The sequence below is a fragment of the Corylus avellana genome, chromosome ca5 (genome assembly GCF_901000735.1).
Source record: "Corylus avellana chromosome ca5, CavTom2PMs-1.0".
In the NCBI taxonomy this organism is placed as follows: domain Eukaryota; kingdom Viridiplantae; phylum Streptophyta; class Magnoliopsida; order Fagales; family Betulaceae; genus Corylus; species Corylus avellana.
In genome coordinates this window covers 28,165,562-28,184,397 of record NC_081545.1, presented here as the reverse complement: position 1 = coordinate 28,184,397, position 18,836 = coordinate 28,165,562, and the positions used below count along the sequence as shown (strand labels likewise).

General features: G+C 38.2%; 1 protein-coding gene across 2 annotated transcripts; it reads left to right on the top strand.

Annotated features, from left to right (window-relative positions):
- The first annotated feature begins 1,725 nt into the window (after nucleotides 1–1,725).
- On the top strand, nucleotides 1,726–18,656 carry LOC132180361 (auxin response factor 8). 2 transcript variants are annotated; one of them, XM_059593154.1, is made up of 14 exons: nucleotides 1,726–1,875; nucleotides 2,043–2,155; nucleotides 2,399–2,497; nucleotides 2,672–2,728; nucleotides 2,849–3,004; nucleotides 3,087–3,171; nucleotides 8,288–8,378; nucleotides 8,469–8,633; nucleotides 8,744–8,866; nucleotides 10,289–10,364; nucleotides 13,308–13,455; nucleotides 16,283–17,307; nucleotides 17,399–17,589; nucleotides 18,121–18,656. In XM_059593154.1, the coding sequence occupies exons 1-14, from the start codon at nucleotides 1,833–1,835 to the stop codon at nucleotides 18,293–18,295; spliced, it is 2,547 nt and encodes an 848-aa protein (XP_059449137.1). In that variant the 5' UTR covers nucleotides 1,726–1,832; the 3' UTR covers nucleotides 18,296–18,656. The 2 variants fall into 2 exon arrangements, with proteins under 2 accessions (XP_059449137.1, XP_059449136.1); XM_059593153.1 differs by having other exon boundaries at nucleotides 2,040–2,155.
- Nucleotides 18,657–18,836: the final 180 nt, after the last annotated feature.

The following is an 18,836-nucleotide window of genomic DNA, read 5'->3' as shown; positions in this document are numbered from 1 at the left end:
TAGAAAATTTAACGAGTTAAAAGTCAAATTTAAACGGTCAAAAAAAGGTTGAATTTAAAAATTAAGGAGGAAAATTAAAATTGAGTGGTTGGAATATTAAAAGATATTATTAATAGGATTAATAAAATAAGTTAATAATAACAATAATAATTAATATTTTTTTTAACGGAAATATGAGAAGTTCATTGATTAAAGATTACAAGCATAAACCTATACAAAAATCATACCCACATACTATGAGGTTACAAAGTTATAGATACAAACAAAAATTTGTACAATCAAGTGCTAATCCATGTACAAATACAATTAAAGAGCAAATCGATCTGCTCCAAGGAGACTAGATCTAAGACATAAATAGTCAAATTTTCGAACAAAATTTATTTAAACTGACCGTGAGAGATAATCCCTCACACCTAATTATTCAAGCCGTGAGAAATAACCCATCACACACTAATTATTCATCACTTATGAGAGCAGATCTAGAGATCAGAAACCTTTTATTCAAAACAAAAAATACAAGCAAACAACCAGTAAGCAGCAGCAGCGGCCATAGCTCAGGGAGGAGATGAACGGCACAGTACAGTGAAAAGTGGACGAACACATAGTAGAGATGCTGAAGTTCAAATCGAAACACCTACAAACATAAAAAAAAAAAAAATAATAAATAAAAAATAAAAAAGTGGGATGGGGAGGGGGAGGGTAGGAGCGGGGAGCAGATGAAATCAAATTATGATTTTAGAAACCTTCATTTTTTTAATAATAATTAATATAACTCTCCTAATATGTTTTATGTTTTGGTTAAAATTTTCGATACTACCGACTAGTTTTCATTTAAAACCTTGATGCAAGCAGCGTCTTCCTTAAAAAAAAAGAAAAAAAAGAAAAAAAAAGGGACTCGTATCTCTCTTTCTCTTTCCTCATCATCTTCTTCTCTTTCCGATGACACGCTCTCTTCCTGTGTATCTATGCAATTTGTTTGTTTGTTTTTTTTTTTTTTTTTCCTTCTCTCTTTTTAAAACATAATCCGTACTCTGACAAGGACCACTGGAAGGATGGTGGCACATGCCTGCTGTCACATCACTACCGAGCGGACGGTCACAGATTCGCCAGTACGGATCTGGCAACGGTCCAGATTGAACTTTCGTCGCAGCTCTCTTGGACTCGCTCTCTCAGCTCCAGCTTGGTCGGGACCCCCCTTTATAAGAGAGGGAAAGGAAAAACACAGCTTTCCTTTTTTTTCTCTCCCTCTCTCTCTCTCTCTCATGTACCACTATGAGTTCCCCCTTTCAATTTCACTCTGACTGTTAAATCTCAGTCGATAGTGATAGGGCCTATCCTTCGTTCAACGGCCAGTGATTCTGTTTCCTCTCTTTTCTTTCCTTTCTTTCTTGCTTTCTTTGTTTGTTTCTTAGCGGAGCTCTCTCTTTCATGGCTGCGCTCTCGTGCGACATGCTCTGCTGTTTGTTTATGCATAGTGGAGTGACGGATCCTTTCCTTTTCGGGTTCCAATTTGCGTGAAATTACGGAAAATGCCTCTCTCCTCCTCGCTCTGAAAATCTTTAGCTTTAATTCTCGAACTACTGTGCAGAGATCGCCATCTGTGAGTATGGCACGAATTGGTAAATAGAGGCAGAGCAATGGCTTGAGGTAGCATAGTTAGGCTTGTTGTTGTACTCCATACCTTTAGAGTTTGTACTTTTTTTTTTTCTTTTTTTTTTTTTTTTTTTTAGTGAACTAAGTTATGGTAGGTTTGAGTGAGGGTTAGGGTTATATAAATCTCCCTCTGTAATTACAAAAAACAAAACAAAAAAAGAACAAAGGAAAAGCTTGATATGAAGCTGTCAACATCGGGTTTGAGTCGGTTGGATCATGAAGGTATCTATCATTCCATCTCATATCTTTCTTCTTCTTCTTCTTTATTAAGTTTAGTATTCAGATATTTTAATTTTTATGTCATTTTCATGTTCCTATTTTTTATTCCTAGTGTTATTTCTTCTTTTTTTTATTGGTAAGTTTTGTTTAAAATTTTGTTATTGGAGGAGGAGAGAAGAAGTGCCTAAATTCGGAGCTATGGCATGCGTGTGCTGGACCACTGGTGTCCCTACCAACGCCGGGGACTCGTGTCGTCTACTTTCCTCAGGGTCATAGCGAGCAGGTTTCTTATATTTCATTACTTCTCTCCCCTTACTCTGTCTTCTTTTGAATTAAAATTAAATTAAATTTCTATTTTGAACACTCTGTCATACTATACTTACTGTATTACTAAGTTTGCAAATGCTTTTTACTTAAACCAATTTGTTCTTACTATATATGTAATCTAACGTAGTAGTAGTAGTAGTATGATTTAGAGGAGATGAAATGAAATGTGAAATGAAGATGGTAGTTGTTCTTGTTGCAGGTTGCTGCCACTACTAACAAAGAAGTTGATGGGCACATCCCCAATTACCCGAGCTTGTCGCCCCAGCTGACTTGCCAACTCCACAATGTCACAATGCATGTGTGTTCTTTTCTATTTTCCTTTTCTTTTTTTTTCTTTGTTTTTTGTTTTTTGTTTTTTTTTTCCCGTTGGGTTGTGAGATATATTAATTGAGCACTATCTGTATTTCATTAAAAAAAAAAAAGAAAAAAAGTAAGAGTCTTAATTGGAATTTTTATTTACGAGGAATTTCAGGCAGATGTGGAAACGGATGAAGTATATGCTCAAATGACATTGCAGCCTTTGACGCCGGTATTCCTGACTTTGTTAATGTTCTTAAGTCATTTTTTACACAATTTGTTTTTACCTTATAGTGTTTTGCAATGTCTTCTGGATGGATTTGCAAATTTCCTTTCTCAATGATACACATAGGACGAGCAAAAGGATACATTTCTCCCTATGGAATTGGGGATTCCAAGCAAGCAGCCGACCAATTATTTTTGCAAGACATTGACAGCGAGTGATACCAGTACCCATGGAGGTTTCTCTGTTCCCCGTCGTGCTGCTGAGAAAGTTTTCCCTCCATTGGTAGAGTGTGCTACTTTACATTCTTTTTCTTTTGACTCTAAGTGGGATGCTGTTGCATTTTCCCTTTCTTTTTGCCCTGCAGGATTTCTCACAGCAGCCGCCAGCTCAGGAACTTATCGCAAGGGATCTCCATGATGTCGAGTGGAAGTTTAGGCATATTTTTCGAGGTAGATTTGAAGTATTGTTTATTAATGGTATTTGTCAGATAAAAAAAAGAAAAAGAAGAAGATGAAGATCTATTCATTGACGTTACACTCTGATATTTTGCTGCTGGCTAAGATTCTATAAAAAAGTGCCATCTCATGGTATTTTTATGCTCCAGAGCTATTTCTCTGTATCTTCGTGCCTGGTCTGACATGATACATTATTTCTTGGTTATTATCATTAGGTAATACGTTTATCTATAATATCTTTTTTTTGAGATAATTATTTTATCTATAATATCTTAGTAATTGTCTTGATACATCATCAAAAGGCGGTTATGTTTAAGAGGTTTGTTAAGCAACATGAATGCATAGAAGTCGTGTTGATCGGTATCAAATCTTTTGATGCTTTCTATTATCAAAATCCAGTGTCAAATTTGTTCTTGGTATCAATTATACTTGAGGTAAAATGAAGTATGGCATGTTCAAAATGCTATCTATGTTTAATAGCTTAAGTTGGACACAACTCTAGTCAGTTGCTGGATAATCTCTTTTATAATCAACTTTGTTATGGAACAAACCAACCTGGCTTTTTCACCACTTAGATGTAGAAAATGCTTTGTTCATGGCCCCGACAGAAAAAAGAAAAGAAAAAAAAAGAAAAGGTGTATATAGAAGTTTCTGGAATTATGATTCCACAATGAACAAATAAGTTGCAGTTGGAAGAATGTGCTGCATCTTTCAAAGCATTCCCAAAGTGCATTGTTTTGATATATTGAAGATGGAGTGGTAGTGATCGGATCTCCGTCTTCAAGCTGAACTTACATTGACGTGTAGTGAGTTATGTACTAGTACGCCTGTTTTCGTTACTGGGAACATTAGGTTGACAGCTTATAGCAGAGATCTAACAGTTAAAAGGATTATGTTTTGGCATTTTCGAAACTTATGAACATGTGGAAAGCGAATCTGTTATTTTTCATTGTATGTTGTGAGGGTGTGTTTCTTAAGTTATTTGAGGGTAAAATAGTATTAGATGTATTGTGTAGAATGTTTGATTACTAGTGGGCTGACCAAAAATTGGTTTTTGCTCTAGGTACTTCTGTTTTTCGTTTGAAATATGAATTAGGAGAGCTGGCGATCTTCTGACCAACATCAGAAGGCTAGGTCCAAAGAGTGGGGTATTAGCTATTAGCTGAAGCCAATCTCAGCTGATCCCTGGCCGTCTAAGGCCCCCTTTGTAGTGGGTCTCTTAGGCCTGTTTCACTTGGCCCACCCTAACCAAGTTTCAAAAAGAAAGGCCCCGATGGGCCCTAGTGTTTCTCAGGCTAAGTTCTGCCTCAAGCCTAGAACTAAGCTTTCACCGGGAGTGAAAGTGGGATCTAAGCCTTTTGCTTCGGGCTCAGGTGTGGTGAAAGGGTCAGGTGCCTGTGTTCAGCCCGACTGTCCTTTTGTGCTACACAAAGCAGCTGTCTCAGCCACTGATTCTCTTCTTGTGCCAGGAGTGGCTATGGAGATCTTGCTGGAGTTTGGTTGCCTTTTGACCAACATATTGGCTTGCGGTTGCCGCTTTTCATGGAGGGCAGTACCGTGAGCTCCTCAGAACCTGCCAGCAAGGATTTGGTATCTTTGTGCAGTTTTGATTAGTTTGTTTTGGGGGCCGATGTCCAAGAGGAGGATTTTGCCCGTAACTCTAGGTCTAAAGTGTTTTGCCAATCACATTTTGCCGACGAGGAATCAAAGATGGTAGCTTCTAGGAATGGGCTCTTCGATAGGGGTGTAAATGGTGTTGTTGTGGTTCCTGTAGAAGCGGCTTGTGTTTTGAGTAAGGTTGATAGTTTGAGTGATGCTAATTTTGACTCGAGGCCAGTCGGTTTTGCTATTCAATCAGGCCTTGTTGATGTTGGAGCAATTTCTAGGTTCGTTGAGAAGGAATCAGTTGTCAAAGGAGGAATTCTAATCTTTTCTCTGGACCTTGCTCCTTTTTCACCTTGCTCTTCTTTTGGGTATTTGAGGGAGGCCAATGTTATTGTTTGCAAGGGGGTATAGAACACTCTATGCGTTTGATGGGACGGAGCTAGGTTGTGCAGTAGGGAATAGTTAGCTTGTTAGGCTGTTAGCGCTCCGTGGCCTTGCCTGGATGTGGGTCCTTACAATAGGGAGGAGGCTATGATCTGCACTCCTCTAAAGTCGTGCCCCCTGCTGTGTTTGGGAAATATATTTGCTCAGGGCTGGAGTATTTTGTTTGGGTTCTGCAAAGAGTGAAGGAGATCTATTGTGTTGTGAGGCTTTCATGTGAGAATTATGAGGAGCAATCCATGGCTTTGTAAGGTTATGAGGACATGAAGTTGTTCTCCCCTCCAAGAGAGGATGGTTTCAGGTTAGTGTTTTGTAAGGTATTAACGCCCCCTGGTAGCACCTCTTTCCCTTGAAGGTATATTTGGAGGGGTAAGGCCCCATTTAAGAGTGGCTTTCTTCGCTTGGATGACCACTATAGGTAAGATCCTCACTTTGGATAACTAAAGGAAGCAGCATATCGTTGTGATTAATTGATATTGTTTGTGTAAGAAAAGTGGAGAAACCATCAACCATCTTTTTCTCCATTGTGAGTTAGCTAGTGCTTTATTAAACTCTATTTTTGGATTGTTCGGCTTAGCTTGGGTCATACCTCATCGAGTGAGCTTTGCTTGTTGGAGAAGGAAGTTTGGTAGTTCACCGAGTGAAGCACTCTGCAAAATGACTCTGCTATGCTTGATGTGGTGCATTTAGAGAGAGAAATGTTCGTAACTTTGAAGATAGAGAATTGTCACCTTTTTAGCTGTTAGAAGGCTTCAAAATCAGCAACACTACAGTCTCTCACCTTTTATTTGCCGATGACACCTTGATTTTCTGCAATGCCAGGCCTGCCCAGTTACGTTACCTGCGGTGTTTGTTTCTGTGGTTTGAAGCTGTTTCAGGGTTGAAGGTTAATTTGGCTAAAACGATGCTTATTCCGGTGGGGAATGTGGAGCACGTGGATATGCTAGCCGGTATCCTAGGGTGTGAGGCGGTTACCTTGCCAGTGAAGTATCTTGGTCTCCCATTGGGAGGCTCTTATAAGTCCAAGCATATTTGGGATGAAGTTATCGAAAAGATTGAACACCGGTTAGCCAGTTGGAAAAGGTTGTATTTATCGAAAGGGGGAAGGGTCACCCTTATCAAGAGTACCCTTGCTAATATGCCCACTTATTTTTTGTCTCTTTTCCATATTCCGGCGAGTGTTGCGAGGCGCATTGAGAAGCTTCAACGCAATTTTCTATGGGGAGGGATAGGAGAAGAGTTTAAATACCACTTGGTGAAGTGGGCGCAGATTTGCACTCCGATCAAGGAAGGAGGGTTGGGTATTAGGAATCTAATGATCTTCAACCGCGCTCTTTTAGGGAAGTGGTTGTGGCGTTATGGGTCGGAAAGAGATGCTTGGTGGAGAGTTGTGGTAGATGCGAAGTATGGAAGTTTATGGGGAGGGTGGTGTTCTGCTGAGCCTGGAGGGACGTGTGGGGTGGGGTTATGGAAGAATATTAGGAAAGGGTGGGATACTTTCAAAGGCTTTACGAGATTTGAAGTGGGGGATGGGACCAGGATTAGCTTTTGGCATGATTGGTGGTGTGGAGATTCTGCTCTCAAGATAGCCTTCCCGATCCTTTTTAGTATTGCTTGTGCGAAGGATGCCTCAGTTGCGGATAACGTGGAGATGTTGGGTGGGTCCATTCAGTGGAATGTGAGTTTTTCCAGAGAGGCTCATGATTGGGAGGTGGAGGCCTTTGCCTCCTTTTTCCAGGTGTTACATTCTACTAGAGTAAGAAGAGGGTCGGAAGATAAGTTATGGTGGAACTCTTCCAAAAGAGGATCATTCAAGGTCAAGTATCTCTTTTTCTCTTTGGCTTGTTCGGAAGGGAGGAGGTTTCCTTGGAAGAGGGTGTGGCGGACTCAGGCTCCCCCTAGGGCAGCGTTCTTTGTGTGGTTGGCAGCGTGGGGGAAAATTCTGACATTAGATAATCTCAGAAAGCGTAATGTGATTGTGGTGAACAGATGTTGGATGTGCAAGAAAAGTGAAGAGACGGTGGATCATCTTCTTCTTCATTGTGAGGTGGCGTCTGCTCTGTGGAGTGCCTTTTTTGGCCGTTTTGGGTTATCATGGGTGATGCCTAGACGGGTTTTCGAGCTGCTAGCTTGTTGGTGGTCTGCAGGAAGGGGGGGGAGTGCTGCAGTCTGGAAGATGGTGCCTATTTGCTTTTTTTGGTGTATATGGAGAGAGAGAAATAATAGGTGTTTCGAGGATGTGGAGAGGTCTATTGAGGACACTTTAGCCTATTGTTTCCATACTCTTTATCTCTGGACTGTAGCTTATGTTTCTCCGGTTCCGCTTAGCTATGTTGATTTCCTTGTACGCTTTTCCCCTTCTAGTTAGGTGTTCCTAGTTGTATACTTCCAGTGTACTTTGGGGCGCCCTACGCTTTTAATAATATCAGTACTTACCTATCAAAAAAAAAAAACTTTGAAGATAGAGAAAAGACGGTGGTAGAGTTAAAAGCCTTTTTCTTTAGCTCCTTTTTTCCATTGGATAGCTGCCTATGATAGTTTCTATTAAAGTAATGATTAAGTGATTAAACTTATCTCTTCATATTAGCTTAAGCTTTTGGGATAATTGATAATTTAACATGGTATCAAAGCCAAATGTCATGGGATCGAACTTTGACTCCGTCAAATGACCCCCCTTCATTTAAATTAAATATTCCACATGTTGGGCCTCACCTATTAAAATGGAGTTTGAGCCCACACGTGAGGGGGAATGTTAAATTAATGATCAAGTGATTAAACTTATCTCTTCCTATTAGCTCAAGTTTTTGGGATAATTGGTGATTTAACAGTTTTCATATTTCTAGTTTTTATGACTTTTTTGTTTTTGGTTAGGTGTTTCTCTTGTATACACGTCCCTTGTGTACTTGGGTGCGTCTTTTGGTTTTAATAAAATTCGATTACTTGCTAAAAAAAGCAACTTAACTGCACTCCTAGTTTATGTAGTATCTATGCTGAGGGTGTTAAATTGTGTAAACAATGCTTTTCTGAACAAGCTGACACTGTCTTTTTCTTGCTCATATTGCAGGACAGCCAAAACGGCATCTTCTTACTACAGGCTGGAGTGTGTTTGTTAGTGCCAAAAGACTTGTTGCAGGGGATTCTGTTCTCTTTATCTGGTGAATATGCCTATACTTTATTCCTGCGATGCTTTTTGTTTGATGCCTGGAATCCTGAGTTTTTATTCTTTTGGTTAATTACATGACCAGGAATGAGAAAAATCAGCTTCTTTTGGGAATTCGGCGTGCCACTCGACCGCAAACTGTGATGCCATCGTCGGTTTTATCAAGTGATAGCATGCACATTGGACTCCTAGCTGCTGCTGCTCATGCTGCAGCTACCAATAGCTGTTTTACTGTTTTCTATAACCCGAGGTGGCGCATAGTTCTCAAAGTCTTTTTTTTGGTCTTTTCATTCATCCATTTTTTTTTGTTGGTCTTTTCCTCTGTAATGCTTGCTACTTTGCCTTTTCAATTATGTACAGGGCTTGTCCATCTGAGTTTGTTGTACCCCTTTCAAAATATGTTAAAGCTATATATCACACACGTGTGTCAGTTGGAATGCGATTCCGGATGCTTTTTGAGACTGAAGAATCAAGTGTCAGAAGGTAATATAGTAGTTAATTGTTTAATGACACACTTGCTAGTCTTCATGTGATGATGTTTGTGCCACTTCTATCAGTTTCTTGCATTTTATGGGTTCGAACTTCATATCTGTGAAGACATTTGATGAGTTTCTTAGTGACTTTGTGGCGTTCTGTCACATAAGTACTGTTTCTTGTTGTTGCTTGAGTTATAAGAGGGTACTCAAATTAGTCATGATGTAGATGCAGTATTTCCATGACAGATTACTTAGGTTTCCTGGCATATGAATTTTACCACATTTTAGGCAAGGTATTTTGTTGACTGGGTAGCCAAAAGAGGAGTGCTAGTGACTGTCACCTCAACACTTGCTTTAACTTTCCTATCTTAACAAGACAATGTTTATTGTGGTGATGACAACAATAACTGCAACCAGCCTGAGCCAGTTGTTCAAAACAAATAAATAAATAAATAACCATAAATATAATACTTAGCCCAAAAAAGGTGAAAAGAATAAGAATATGATCGAAAGCCCCTCTTCTTTTTTCATAGATTCACCCATTTGAAGGTTTTCACTTTTTCAGTCACATGTCTGTTGGCCTGGCTGGTCCTCTTCTCTTCCTCTTATGTAGGTTTAAATGAATCTCACAAGCCCTTTTGCTTCAAAAAATGTCTCTCCTTTTGTTCCATATACAACCGATCCTACTTCTGCAACTAGGAGTAGGTTCTCTCACAAAAGTTGTCTCTTCAATTTGAAAAAACACAAAAGATGCGAAATGTAGCCACTCTCTTAAAACGAGAATAATTTGTGTTTTCAGAAGATAGTGTAGATCTTGCACTAGTGGCTGGTAAAACTCTGTTTCTATCCCCCCAATTTTTTGGGAAGAAGTAATAAGCATATTCTTCTAAATCAATGTTTAAATTTCAAAATAACTTGCCAAGTCCATTGCCAAACGGAGCCTTGTAGACCTAAGTATACAACTACCCAATCCATAAATAAAAACAAGTGTTGGACACCGAATGAGCCAACACGTAAACCTAACAATCTTGCCAGAGAAAGTAGATGATGGCTTTGTTTTAAATTTGTATTAATATTAAAATCACTCTTTCTCATAGTAATAAGCTTTTGCACTTTTACCTTTTAAAAGTCACCTTTATCATCTTTTTGAGGTGTGATTGTTGGAGCAATGGCCCCTTCAACTCCTGAGTCACCAAATAATGACATCCTACAAGCAAATGCCATGGTAAATGAACACTAGATACAGTTTTTTTGCATGTTGGTATTATTTATGGTGGGTAGGTTTCGGTTATGGTGGGGGTGTACCACAGAAAGTGCAAGCTAAATGCGTGTTCTTTATCTCTCAATGGTGTGGCAGCTTGGGACTGCTGCCTCTGGTTATGTTATATGCACATGTGTTCAGATGTGTAAGACTTGTTTTTTTTTTCAGGTACATGGGCACGATAACTGGAATAAGTGATCTGGATCCTGTTCGTTGGCCAAATTCTTATTGGCGGTCTGTTAAGGTACTTGAGCTTTTCTCATGGCATGCATGTATTCGCCATTACAATGTTGCATATCTTGTCTTGTGCATATGGAGGGAAAGAATTCTTTGCAGATTTTTTTCCAGGTTTTTTGTTGGGAAATGTAATTTTAGAAGAAGAATGTTAGAAAAAAAAATATTTGTTAGTGTATTTGATAGCATCGCTGTCACCAATTTTAATAGACTTTGTGTGTTGCAATTTTTTTCTATCAAGTATTGTAAACTATGTTGTGATAGTTCCACCTTCACTTGGTTTCTTGTAAACTCAACTAAGTTTTAATTTCTATGAATATGGGAGGCTATAGGTCCGTCCTCATCTATTAATCACGGTCGGCCACATGTTTTTTTTCCTATTTTATTCAATTTCATACCTTATGTCACCCTATTTAACATATCTTTCTTCACTACTACTCATGTTATTTTAGACCTCTCTCTCTCTCTCTCTCTCTCTCTATATATATATATATATATATATATATATATAATCAATTTGAATTAAGTCACTCTCTCACTAGGGAATTAATCAATTTTCATTGCGCATCGTCAAACCATTTTAAGCGATTTTTTTTCCTCACTAAGGGTCGCCACTATCTTTGAAAGTATGACTCTATTCCTCATCTTTCCTAGTATATCCATTGATTCATCTTTACATTCTCATTTTGCCACATTCAACTCATGAACATGTTGCTTCTTAGTAGCCCAACATTCCATACCATTGAATATAGCTGATTTTATAATTCAACTTAATAGGTATTCTATGATTAAACATACTCTTGATGCACTTCTCCATGTCACCCATTCCGTTCTTGTTATATGACCCACATCCTTGATCTCCTCATCGTTATGAATTATTGATTCAAGAAACTAGGAGTAATTGTTCCTTGGTATCTTTTGACCATCAAATTTTACTCTCTCAGTTCCTAGTTCAATTTTTACTAAACTTGCACTTCAAGAAAAATATACTTGGTTTTGGTCCTAATCAACCTAAAACCTTGGAATCTAAAGTATCCCTCCAAGTTTCCTTCTTGGCGTTAACTCTTGCTCTAGTCTCATCACCAAACTCAATATCTTCCGCGTATAAAATATATCATGGGATCGCATCCTGAATGAATCAAATAAGCATATGCATGACCAATGCAAAGAGATAAAGCTGCACATAGAGTGATTCAATCAATCGTTATTTACTAACATAGATAAAATTTACTTGTGTTGGTTATAGATTGTAGTGTAAATGTAAAGTTAGTGTATGGAATCAGGCTACCCTGAGTCCCCAATCAAAGATATGTTTATTGAATGGTTGAAATCTAGTGGAAATTTTGGTATAATCAATTTTCTATTAGTAGTTGGGATTCAGACACTTATTGTTTACTAATTGGAGCACCGAATATAACTTTTTATTTTATTTTCTCGACAACTCATATATTGTTAAACAAAAAAAATCGGCAACTAAAATATTGTTAAAGAAAAAAAAGGGGCTGGGGAAGAATTTGAGGCATGCAAGAATATTGAACTTCAATTTTGGCCAAAATCCAACTGTTAAATTAGGAAGAGCTTGATCAATTGTCTGAAGTTATTTCACAAAATGAAGGATATGTTAGCAAAGATATAGCTGTTCCATTCATTCAACATTTACCCTTTTGCAAAGATATTTTACAAAACAAAGCATATGTTTGTACTCAATAAAGGATTTATAGGATAATTTGTTTGTTTGTATAATTGAAGGGCTTATAGTCTAGTCTACTTTTTCATCTTTCAAAGATCAAGTTCGAGGGTTCAACTCATCATATGTGTGGATTTGTAAGGTTAGGAATTATTCTATCATTTGGACACACACATACATAAACTCAAGCACAAACACAAACATATCTGTATATGCACATCTTTTTGAGGTTTATAGAAAACATTCACTGTGAAATATCTCTCTTGCTAGAGAAAATAATGAAATAGAAGTAGAAAGTATATTTGTTTCATGTTACATGATTTACTTGGAGATAACTGGCTATTCAAAGATATAATTGATTTAAGAGCAAGAGGGAGGGAGGGAGGGAGGGGGGAAGAGAGAGAGAGAGAATACGCATAGGAATGCATAAAAGCACTGTTTTTAAGAAGCGAGTAATATCTGGTTATACTCTTATCATTTGTAAAGCAAAAAGGGCATAATTTGTACAATTTTCCTTGTCCTTTTATGTCTTGTGTATGTAAGATTGAACTGATAGTACATCCATGTATCATATCTTGTATATCTGCAAACACTTAAGGCTGCATTTTAATGATTAAAACTCTGTATAACTAATGATTCTGTTGTCTAGAGAATGTATGACATTTGGTCCTGCACGCTACTCAAAATTATCAATAAGTGGAGTTTTGTATGGGTGGGTCCTACTTCTTTTGCAATATATTTAAAGAAAATAGAGAAACAGAGAGAAGTTTATGAAAGAATAAAAAGAGGCATGTGGGAACACCTAAAAACACATTTTGTATGATGGTTGAGGGGGCTAATGTGTAGACATTCTGGATCATGTTCAAAGCAAAAGTGGGATAATTCGTGCAAGTTCCCTTCTCCAATATGTCTTGTGTATATTACATTCTAACTAATACAAATACCATCCATCCTGTCTTGTACAACTGCAAACCTTAAGTCTGTATTTTAATGATTAAAACTCTTCGTGCATTTAAAGTTTATTTTGTCGGTTCTCAGTGATTCTCTGTTAACAAAATTGCAAGATATTAGGTTTACTTACTATGTGCTAATGTAATGTCTGAAGAATATGTGGATGAAGATTTTTTGTAAAATTTTCTTACAAAGTGCCTCTCCAGTAACTAATAAATCATATTATTCTGCATCAGTTAGCACACGTGCTTTTGTCATTGTTATGACTTCGTATTTTATTTATTTATTGATTTATCTTTCATCCTTCATGTATAGGTTGGTTGGGACGAGTCAACAGCAGGTGAGAGGCAGCCAAGGGTATCTTTGTGGGAAATTGAACCCTTAACAACTTTCCCCATGTATCCGTCGTTGTTTCCCCTGAGACTAAAACGCCCTTGGCATCCTGGTGTCTCAAATTTGCTTGGTATTTATCATTTTTAATATTAACGTAATTAGTTTGATGATGAAGTTTTCATTTTTATTTTTATCTTTCCTTTTTCCTTTAGGATATGAATGAGGTCAAACTTTGCATCTCAATTGTCTATAATGCCAAACTGAATTCGGGGTCAACAATTTGAAATTATCATTTATCCCAAAAGTAATATGAAATGTGAAATTTTAATTAATATTTTAATGCTCCCCTTTACGTGTGGGACCTGACAACATATGGAATTTTTTAATTGAAATTGAGAGTAAATGTTATGATTCGAATTCAAGACTTCTGTTTTGATACCATGCTAAATTATTATGTAGTCCCCCCCCCCAAAAAAAAAGTTAATAGGAAATGGTTTCTGATAGTTCGGCTTTTTGGTGCAGTTTCGAATGTCGTGAAATCAACACCCGTTGGGTTAGTCATTGGTTATTGGGGTTGGTGGTCCGATGAAACCCGATCTGACCATACTCAATAAAAACCCAGTTTTCTACCTGTTTTTGAAACCCTCATCAACATAGTTGGCCCCAACCAAACCTCCACTTTCATTTTCAGTTTCTTTTTCTCGCTTTCCCTTATGTTATTTCCATTGTAGTCGTTGAGCTACTCCATCCCTCACATTTTGATCACTCGACTTTTGTCTGACTGCCATTGGTTTTGCTGATACTGGGATCTATTGCTCCCACTTTTTAGGTGTGCTTTTAGATTTTTATTTTCCTTCTAAAATTTCTTGCTTGCTTCTATTGTTTTGGCCAATTGATTTTGTTTTCCTTTTGCGTAGAAGTGTCAATTGGGTTCTGTTTGATTATAGTTTTGAGGGCTTGTGGTGGTGATGGATGTTTATGAGGATGGAGTGGTTTGTGTTTGGCTAGGTTGAGGTTGTTCTGTTGTATGACTTTGACACATGCTATCAAAGCACACACAAGCCAAATTCTATTCTCTTGCTAGTTGATGAGGACGATTGGGTGAGCTCACTTGGTGGCAATATTGAAACCACCGCCTATACAAGAACCTGAGAATAATATCTCTGGGTTTGACCCAGACCAAGATGAGGTTTGAACCATTTGGTATTTTTGGGGATGGACATATGATTTGGGTTCGTTTGGCTATACATGGTCTTATTGGGAATAAGTTTGAGATCATCATTGGAAGTAGAGGATTCCTAAAAGACTTGGGTTGGATTATTGCGATGTTGCTGATAAAAAAACGATGGAGGTGATGGTGATGATTTAATTGGAGCAAAAACTGAGTTGTCAAGAGGAGTGGGTGGGGCCCTAGTTGCTGTGAAGGGTGGCATCGTGGGATCAAGTTGATTGGGAGGTGGATTGAACTTGGAGGGCATGCTTAGATACATGGATAGATTGGAGCGGTTGTAATGGCCCCAAACGGGCCAAACTAGAAGATTCAAAGGATAAAAGTTTGGGCTAGCAATATGATAGTCCAAGCAGGACACGAGACGGAACAAAAACCGAAATCCAGCAGAACTGCACCTCACCTACCCTACAGTAGCTGGTGCAGGTGCAGTTTGGTCTCTGGCCGCTGATCGGTGGCCGCTTTCTGGTGACTGACACCATCTGGTTGCTAGAGTCATTGATCACGTCTAAACAAGAGGCACAAAATGTTCATTTGTGGGTTTAGGCTCTGTATCACAGCTAAATAAGAAGGGGGTTTAAGATCTTAGTTTAAGTGTTTGTTTGGTTTAGCAGTTTCAAAAAGTGGTTTGGAAAAATAGCGGTTTCAAAACACAGTTAATGAAAATGCGATTTTTAAAAACGCAATTAAGAATTTGGTAAAACCGTGATTCGGTGTTTAAAATTGTGCGTTTTCAAAATTCGCACCCCTTTGCATGCTGCACAAAAAATGTTCACATTCTCAAACTGCCATTTTTTTTCAAGTGCAAATGTGTGTTTGGCCTGTAAAATTGCAACGCACTCTAAATACTTTTCCCTTGGGTATGCATTATAACAGTTCAAGTCATATGTTACTTCAGATAAGGTTGTATTCTATTTTATTCAAGCCAAATGTGGTTTTAAGAACCCTATTTCTATATGTTACTAAGTAGTTCTCTTTCTGGCACTATGCATTTCTATTGTCTAAAATTATCCGTTAATATGGTTTTAACATGTAAATATGATAAACAAGACCAATTGACTTTTGCATCCAGATGTTTTATCTCAATTTATTTCTATTAAATTAGTTTGCATAATTGTTATGTACCATGTTCCACTCTTTTATATCCCAATCGCATGTCTAGAGAATCTTGTATCGAATTTCAATTTTGTTCAAGATGCAGGTAAAGAACTTGAGATATGATGGAACCTTAAATTCGGTTAGAAGTCTTGTCAGATGAAGTGGTTCAGTATCTCTATTAACTTGATGTGTTATTAGAAGAAAGATAAAGTCAACGTTTTCTCGAGGGGTTCATCAAAAAAATTTCAAAGGAGCAGTTTACTGGAGAGTAATTCAGATACAACCTCGTCAAAATCCCCTCTCTTGCTGCTTGCCCTAAATGTAGCTTTTGTCCATATGCTAGTTTGTTCTTTATTTTACAAATGGCAGATGATATGTCTTCTTCATATCCATATAAATGTATGTATATATATGTGTGTATGTGGGTATGTTGGTGTTTGTCCAATTTTTGTTGTATGTGTGTGTATCCATGGAGAATGTGTATGCATATAATTGGGGTTTGCCTATTTATAATTTTTTGTTATAGTATACACCTGCTTTTTGTGTACGTACTAGTGGTAAATGGTAATCCCTAACAACGTTGTTTTGGATCTTCATTATTGTTTATTTTTTCACTTTGGTTTTGGCACAGATAACAGGGATGACGGAGCTAATGGGTTGATGTGGGTAAGGGGGGGAACTGGAGAGCATGGTCTGCACTCTCTTAATTTTCAAGGAATGGGTTTGTTACCATGGATGCAGCAGAGACTGGACCCAACATTGATTGGAAATGATCATAATCAGCAGTACCAAGCCATGCTGGCTGCTGGAATGCAGAACCTAGGAAGTGGCGATCTCCTAAGACAACAAATTATGCAATTTCAGCAACCATTCCAGTATATTCAACAGCGAGACAGCCATACTTCACTCTTGCAGCAGCAGCAGCAGCAGCAACAACAGCAACAAGCAATTAACCAAGCTGTCCCTCATAATATCCTGCAGGCACAAACCCAAGTTTTAACACAGAACCTGCCTCAGCACCTTATACAGCAACCACTTAACAACCAACAAGAGGAACAGGCACGGCAACAGCAACAGCAACAGCAACATACCTTTCAGAATACACTTCATAGTAGAAGTGATCAGCTGCATCAGGGACTGCAGTCAAATGTGCCTTCTTTTGCGAAAGCAGACTTCATGGATCCAAGCACAAAGTTCTCAGGTTCTATCAGCCCTAGACAGAACATGGTCAGTTCATTTTGTCCTGAAGGGAGTGGCAACTTTTTGAACTTCTCCAGAGTTGGTCAGTCTATGATAGCTGAGCCGTTACCCCAACAATCCTGGGCGTCTAAGTACACACATTCACAAGTCAATGCTTTTGCCAACTCAATGTCACACTCAACATATCCAGGGAAAGATGTTACTGAAGAGCCAGAAAATTGTAATTCTGATTCCCAGAATCCTACTCTTTTTGGTGTTACTATCGACTCTTCTGGACTTCTACTCCCTGCCACAGTTCCTACATTTGCTACTTCAGTTGATGCCGATGTGTCCTCAATGCCATTAGGGGATTCTGGATTTCAGAATTCTTTGTATGGTTCAGTGCAAGACTCCTCTGAGTTGTTGCGGAGTGCTGGGCAGGTAGACCCACCAACCCAATCTCGGACTTTTGTCAAGGTATGAGCTGCAAGCTATTATGGTCTTTCAATTTATTACTACTATTGCTTGCTTAATAGGCATGGCCAGATGATGCTCTATTTTTGTGTAGGTTTATAAATCAGGGTCCGTTGGGCGTTCACTTGACATCTCCCGGTTCAGCAGCTATAATGAGCTGCGAGAAGAACTGGCTCAGATGTTTGGAATTGAGGGGAAGTTAGAAGACCCTCTTAGATCAGGCTGGCAGCTTGTATTCGTTGACAGGGAGAATGATGTGCTTCTCCTTGGAGACGACCCATGGGAGTAAGTACTGGCTACAATAACAAATAGCAAATTGATTAGATGTTTTCTGGAGTCTTATCTCTCAATTTGTCATTTTACCCTTGATGGATTTAAATGCTTTGAAACTGGTTTTATGTCTTGTTGGGTGTTTCTTCTTAATGCTTTGAAAATGCAACGAGGCCCCTTTTTCCCTTTACCCTTTTCGCATGTTTCCTTGTTAAGGCAAAGTAAAAAAAGCGGCTTTAACAATGAGTTTAGATGCTTTGTAAAGTTTAAATCATCCCCATGGTGTTTACACAGCACTTGGCTAAAGTTTCTTGTGTTAGTCATTGCATTCTGCTGAGCTTATTAAGTTTTCTCAAGGCCACTTACTACTAGTTTATCAACTTTTTATTTTCTTTTATTTTATTGCACCTTTCCTCTTGGTTTTATGTATGTATGTATGCAAGAAGCACTTTTAAATGATTTACAACAGGACAAAAAAAAAAAAAAAATGATTGTTGAATCTGTGGTGACCTATTTTCTGTGCACTCACGACACAATCTTGTGCAGGGCGTTTGTCAATAATGTTTGGTATATCAAGATACTCTCACCGGAGGATGTTCATAAAATGGGTGCAGTTGAATCCTTCAGCCCACATGCAGCAGCTCAAAGGCTGAATAGCAGTGGCGGTGAAGCTCAAGACCTCGTCTCCGGGCTACCATCTCTTGGCATGCTCGAGTACTGAGGTTAATTGGAAAGCATTTGACACTCTCCCAGATATTGCTTCAAGATTCACTACCGAGATAAATCCAAATATTGGATCAACTAGTTTTGGTGTGTAACACCTTATTCGCCTTATTTTCTCTCAAAAGTTTACCGCGCGACCTCTTTTTCTATGACTCTAGTATAATGGGTTTGACTTTTATGGAGAAAAATTATACAAGTTCACAACTTAGATATAAAAATCAGAAGGATTGAATTTCTAGCAAATTCTAAACCCGTCCTGAAAATATGCTGTTATGAAAGTAGCTGTTGACACTCACTTTTTGCTGCATTTTATTGTGGATGTTAGTGTGGATGTCATCAGAATTATTGCTTTTGTGATAGTACCGTTGTGGATAGGTGCTTCATTGAGACCCCATTTGCTGTATTTCATTATTTGGTATATCAACATTAGCTGCATTTCATTATTGCTATATTAGGTCTAGCAGCTATATATATATATTGGAGAAGAAGAGTCCATTTTTTTTATTGGCTATGCCTCTATCTAACCTCTCTTTAATATT